The 6,875-nt window shown below is 39.0% G+C and overlaps 1 protein-coding gene across 1 annotated transcript; it reads left to right on the top strand.

Moving 5' to 3' along the window:
- Positions 1-380: 380 nt before the first annotated feature.
- On the top strand, positions 381-4,594 carry LOC132144747 (hairy/enhancer-of-split related with YRPW motif-like protein). Its single transcript, XM_059555318.1, has 5 exons — positions 381-483; positions 2,107-2,173; positions 2,518-2,601; positions 2,702-2,783; positions 3,863-4,594. Exons 1-5 carry the CDS (start codon positions 404-406, stop codon positions 4,480-4,482), a joined length of 933 nt encoding a protein of 310 aa, XP_059411301.1. The 5' UTR covers positions 381-403; the 3' UTR covers positions 4,483-4,594.
- Positions 4,595-6,875: the final 2,281 nt, after the last annotated feature.

Raw genomic sequence — 6,875 nt, 5'->3', positions numbered from 1 at the left:
TGTAGCCAGGGTGACCGAGAAGTAGAAACGTCCAGAAAAAGCAGGGAATGTGAGAGAACGCAGAAGAAGAAGGACTGTCGTTCTCTGGCTTCAAGTCCAGGGGGTCTGGAACTGTCAAAACAAGACTGGAACTGTCAAAACAAGTCAGCAACAGAGGTCTGATAAAGACTCCCAAGCAAGCGTGCTTGTATTGTGGTCAGAGGATAGAGGGAGAAATAGAGGAGAAGAAGGTGGAAAGGAAAAAGAGGGAATAGGGAGGGGCGTGTTTGCATTAGAAGGTGGCTGCTTTCCTTACAGTTGCATTTGAAGGACAGAGGAGGAATCCATCATCTGAGATCATCTGAGATCATCTCGCACGGCTCAATCGCTCCATCGATAGAGGAGGAAAGAGGACCCTGTGGTGATGAAGAGACCTCATGATTACAGTTCCCCAGACTCGGACACGGATGAACTGATCGATGTTGGACAGGAGGACAGCTACTGGTGAGGACTTTGAGTGTACATTGTCTAATGTGCTCAGCGGGGACGATATATGGCTGTCAGTCGCACTACTATTCATGTAGCGCTCACACTACAACTCAGAAAATCTAATATAAACTCTCTTAAGTCATATTATGTATTAATTTAAATTTACAAGTGACTTTTTGAGTGCAAAAATAGCAACTTTGCAGGTCAAAAAGGGTTTTTTTTTTTTTTTAGAACTGCATGTCGACGCTACATGGGCCTTCAGGGTTGATGATCCACTGTGCTGTTTATATTAATTCATAAAATGTTTCACATTCACAAATCAAGCTATATAAATGCTATATAGTTCAATATGTCATTATAAAGATTTTTGGCATTTTCCAGAAAAAAGCAATTTTGGGTAACACGTTATCCGGTAACACATTTTTGGTAACAACAATTCCTTTTTATATGTATTAAATATAGTATTAAATTATGTACAAGAAACCCTAAACTAAATCTATAGTAAGTACATGTTGTTTATTAATATTATTCAGTGCTTGTAATTACAATGTAGCAAAGATACATTAAAATAAATGCTGACTACAATTTTTCATTTATTGCTATTTTTATTGTGCTTTGCTTGTTCATTTTTAATGATGCATTAGTATTCAGTTAGGTTTTAATGAAGAGCATAGATCCTGCATGACGGGACTGTGAATACACATGCCCAAAATTGTGACAAATCATTAAATTGTTAATATTAAAACCTAGATTCAGCATATCACTGTCCTCTACACTACTCCTAATAGTTGAGCAGGGTGACACAGGAGTTTATGCGAGTGGACACACATTGTCAAAATCACACACAGGGCCAATGTTAAACGGGCGGCTGATGGAGGCCCATAATGATCTTATTTGACTTTGTCTTGAAAGGCGTATTTTCCTATTGCTGTGCCACTGACGAAAATTTAGCTCAGCATGCTTTTTCCTTCACTGTCTGTTTGCATTTTTCTCTTAGTCATTTAGTCTTTTTGATACAGTATTTCAGTAAAGCTGTGACAAAAATCAAGAGCAGACTAAAGACACATGTATTTACTTTTTAAATTTTCTTTTTGGATTAGACTCTTTTCTTCTAAACAAACTGAATGCTTGTGCATTAAGCCTCTTAATGTTAAAAGTAACTACAATACGATAAAAAAAAAAGAATAGTTCTGTCTGGAAGTCAGAGTAAAAGCAAAACAAACACTGTCATTCTGCTGGCAGAGCACAGAAAGTGCCCATGCAAACCAGATCCACATTGAAGGATAATACCAAGTATTGATGTGCTCAAAGTGCATGCAGAACCCACTCTTTCAGCCTGCCCTGCGGCTATGTAATCATCATGTCTTTTGAGCTTAAAAAGAAAATGCTTTCGTATAATGCAAAAATCATAACATATCAGCCATCTGTCAATAATGTCCAAAAACGCGTTAAACCAAAATAATCTTGTTTTCTGTTTACCCCGGCACTCCCGTGTCTAGCTGTTCCCCAAGACAAATTAGATTGGGTTTGATGATGTGCAACAGCGTTTCTGCGTTGTATTAAGTACAGTAATGACAACAATATGCATTGACATCAAAGCTTTAATCTGTCCCCTTCCCCGCTCGCTCTTTTGATCAGCCCTGTCACTGGGTCCATGTCTCCAGGCAGTACCTCACAGATCCTGGCTCGCAAGAAGAGAAGAGGGGTGAGTTTACGTCAATCTAGCACTGTTTTTCCCCTGCTTGTTCAAGAACAGACCAAATCTATAATTCGTATATGATCTCGGTACAAGGTCTCTTCTGTGAACCCTGGTCTTTTTCAAAATTCCCTGCAACATGACCCTCTGCAGCAACATGCAGTTTTACAGTTTAAGCCCTCTTGTCTGATTTTGATTTGTGTTTTCCTAGTTGACTTTCCTAGTATTATTTCCAAAAATCTGATTTTAAGAATGCTGCAACTAGGCCCCGGCCACAAAATAATCCAGTTAGCAAATGCTTTCCGCTTTAAATCGTTGTTCTGTGCTTAAATTGATTCCGCTGGATTCCACAGATAATTGAGAAGAGACGCAGGGACAGGATCAACCACAGTCTATCGGAGCTCAGGAGACTCGTACCCAGCGCCTTCGAGAAACAGGTAAGATACCACAGGCTTAGATTGCAATCGCAATCTAACAATCACAAATTTAAAAAACAGTTTTAAAACTAAAACCAGTTCCTTCTTCCCACTTGGCTAGGGCTCCTCTAAACTGGAAAAGGCTGAGATTCTTCAGATGACTGTGGATCATCTGAAACTGCTGCATGCCATGGGCGGCAAAGGTGAGAGACGATACTAAGTGAGAAATTTCAGGAGAACCTTCATGACCGTATACAGTATTGCTCATTCTGTGGGTTATGGATAGATTTTGGGAAGTCCATAACCTCAAATATTCACTTAAACATAACACGACTCACATGTTTTGACATGTATTGACATAAACCTTACTAACAGCACAGTAACAGCAACTACGTCATCATTGTAACAGTGATATTTGCACATTCATAAGTCTTTTGTCTTTAAATGTATTAAAACTTACTGAATTGTATTCACTTGAATGTACAAAAAGAATGTACTTTTAAAGACTGGTCAAATATCATTAAAATTATTCTATTTTAAAGAAACTATTTTAATCTTTTTTTCCCTGTTTTAGTACAGTGGCATAAAGTCATTATTTATTTGAAAAAATAATGTTTTTGTAAAATCACACTTAATATTTCTCTCACTATATAGGCTATATAGGCCACTGTTCAAAGGCGTGGGGTCAGTGAGATTGTTTTGAAAGATGTCTAAAAAAAAAAGCTGCTAAATACAGTAATAATGTGAAATATTATTACAATTTAAAATAATAGTTTTCTATTTTAACATATTTAAAAATGTAATTTATTGCTTTGATGGTAAAACTGAATTTTCAGCATCATTGCTTCAGTCTTCAGTGTCACATGAAGAAAATCCCTTCAGAAATCATTCTAATAATATATAAATTATAAATTTTCAGGATTCTTAGATGAATGGATTGTTCAAAAGTATATAATTTCATTTGAAATAGTAAGTTATATATGTATATATATATATATATGTATATATATATATATATATATATATATATATATATATATATATAAACTTACTATTTCAAAATATATTCTGATGTTATTGACTCCAAACTTTTGATAGGTACTGTAAATTTGTCTTTATGAAAAAATTTGTAGCTGCTTCCATATTATGTGGTCCTTGAAAAGGCCATTATTATCATTGTGGGTGCTCCTTGGTATCAAAATGATAAAAAATAAAAAAAAGAGAAAAAACAACAACTCTGCCTTGTGTATCAAGTAGATAATTTAAGTGTTCTCTCTCCTAGGCTACTTCGATGCTCGTGCTCTGGCAGTGGACTACAGGACTCTGGGCTTTCGGGAGTGTGTTGGAGAGGTGGTGAGATACCTCCGTTCTCTGGAGGGGGTTGAATCCTCAGACCCCATCGGTGCACGCCTCGTGTCCCACCTCAGCCACTGCGCTAGTGAGCTGGACCCTCTCCTCCAGAGCCCCGCCGCTCTGCCTTTTCCTCCTTGGCCCTGGTCCTCCTTTCCTCAGCTGGCATCCACTTCTTCTCCAGCCTCGTCTAGCCCGTTTACCCCAACTACTCACCGGGATCTGGCCCCCCATGCCACCGCCGCCTTGTTGGGCTACCCTTCACCAGCCCTGCGAGTGGGATCTTTGAGCACCCAGGGGGCGATACTGAGTCCAGCGATGATCCCGGTTCGTCGACTGCCCTCTATCCCCAGACATCCACACAGACTTCCACAGCACTCACCTGATGGACCCACAATCCCATCCTCCTCCTCATCCTCCTCCAACTCCTCCCCTCCCCAGATTTCTTTCAGACCCTTTGCCCCTCAGGGTTCTCCAGCCCCAGATCGCAGGGGTTTGGGCAGCTCCAGTAAGCCCGGACAGGCTTGGGGCACAGAGATTGGGGCATTCTGAATTAGAAGCTAGGAGTTTATGACAGTCTGTAAGAAACAAAAACAAAACAAAACAAAACAAAAAATCTTGGTCATTTGGAGTTATTTATGACCACCTTTAAATGGAACTACAAAAAATTTGAACAATTCAAAATCAAAAGTTTTTTTTTTTTTTTTTTAAGTCTCAAAGTCTCAAGTATAGTACAAATGCTGTCACTGGGGCATTACTCTTATAAAAGATATGATATGAAAAGGTGATCAATGCATACAGGAGATCAATACATAAATTTGACATATTAGTACACCAGTGACTGCTTCTGTACTTTTTCTGAGAGTTTAGAAATAAGAAAATAAAACAAAAAAAGTCTGATTTTGTTTACAAAGAAAAAATAGGAGAGAAATGAAATGGTCTGTAGAATTCAACTGACAAAATCAAAGGTAAACGCAACTTCCAGAAATACTGAGTTAAAGGAAGGCCTCAAGACAACTGGAACTTTCTAGAACTCTGATCTTTTATCATTTTTTAATAGTGTATTTGTTTACTCTCTCATTTATACATTAACTTGGATTCTGACATGATATACATTTGAGAGATTACATAAAGAGAAATGTGCCTTATCTAAAAAAATATTGTTTCTCTTGTTCACTTACTTGTGTGTGGAAGTACATGTAGCTTCCAGAAGATGGCAGCACTAGAACAAAATGTGCTGATCAGAATTCTCTCAGAGCCTTGTGTGCATAATCTTGTGTATGTCTATTAGAGTGCTTCTTCCTGCAGACTACTCCAACTTGCATCATTATGAAATTTTATTAGCAAGGTTTTGATCAACTGACGTTCCACAGGCTTAAAAAGCCTATTAAAAAGACATTTCAAAAGGGACAAAAATAAATAAAATGAAGTGCCTACAAAATCTAAAGCACAAGCGTACTCACAAAGTACAGACTGACTCTTCTCTGAAAGACTCCTCTGGGTGCTATAAGAGTAAGGTGCCATTTAGAGCATCTGTTTTCTTTAGCTGCCTCAAGAGACGGTGATGAGAACACTGTGGTACAGCGGCCACTCAGTGAAAACATGGTGGCTGCTGGCCCTGATCCTGCAACAGCAAGAGGAAACCAGCCACACTGTGTGCCCTCTCAGTGCCTCTGCCAGCCACTCTCCATCTACAGGCTGTAATTAGAGTGAAACCAAACTAACCCACTCTCTGAAAAACACACAGGAAACAAAAAACATATCATCACACTTAAACATTTACTGTAAGAAACAGAACACTGTGTAAGAGACAATATATTGTATAGTCAAACTCAGCCAGTTATTCACCCTGATGGTGAACAGAACTAGGTTGTTACCAATAGAGTTCAATATATAATTCTTTTGGAACCCAGCTGTTTCTCTCTAAACGGTATTGCATTCTGACTGCAACTGTGCAGTCAGAACCAAATATTTTAGAAACCGGTAATGCTCATTCAAAAAAAAATAAACTGAAAAAATACTGCATTTAAAACAAAAGTACAAATGAACACATTCTGTGACAGAGGGCATCCATTATGTCTGACTCAGAAGAAACAGATCAGCCTTCAGCGACACCACCAGAAAGACGGTATGCATCATTTACAAGACGCTCTCAAATTAAAAGTGGTGTTAACCATGAAAACGGAATAATCATGTGTTTTACTGCCAAAAGGCCAATTAAAACAAAACATCAAAGTGGTGGTCTATGATGATGTGATGAAGACGTGGTGCTTTTTTGATTCTTGGGTTCTTGTTTGTGTGTTTTGCCCAGTTTGACCTTTAAAATGGGCATGGAATGTGTGTATGTGTGTGCTAGACTGTGGCGGGACTGTGTGTCTGTGAGGGATGTGGCGCAACGAGGGCAGATTCTCATGCGAGTGGCGTGTGGACTGTGTGTAGAGAGACTAGCGTGTCAGCGTGGTGTGTGTTTATGTTAGTGAAGGTTTAGGCTTGAGAGTGTGTGTGTCTAGTTCTCCATTCTTTTGGCACCAGTAGAGTCGGTGCTGCGACCACAGCTTCCAGTATGGGCCACCACAATCACATGAGGCCAGCTTTCCCACGGGGAGGGGCCACGGAGAGAATAAACGCTAAAGAAGGAATATGACCCACACAGAGGAACAGGCAGGGTAGACCTTTTCCTGTCAACATGAAAAAGAGGGCAGTCTGTACAGAAAAAAAAAACATCTGACCCGAGTTCATTCTCCTTTAACATGTTCCATTAACAGTGTATTGTTGATTTGATACAGTGCCCTTATCTTTCTACATTTTACATTATATTATGCAGACTGTGGCTATTTTAGCACTTGTTTAATGTACTAGGAGAGCCACTCCAGCTAAACAGTTCATCATTGCAAAGTTTCAGACAACAATGAAGACAGCCTTGGGTTTCATACACTCAGTTGTAA

The sequence above is a fragment of the Carassius carassius genome, chromosome 8, assembly GCF_963082965.1.
Source record: "Carassius carassius chromosome 8, fCarCar2.1, whole genome shotgun sequence".
In the NCBI taxonomy this organism is placed as follows: Eukaryota; Metazoa; Chordata; class Actinopteri; order Cypriniformes; family Cyprinidae; genus Carassius; species Carassius carassius.
This window is presented reverse-complemented; position numbering and strand designations above follow the sequence as displayed.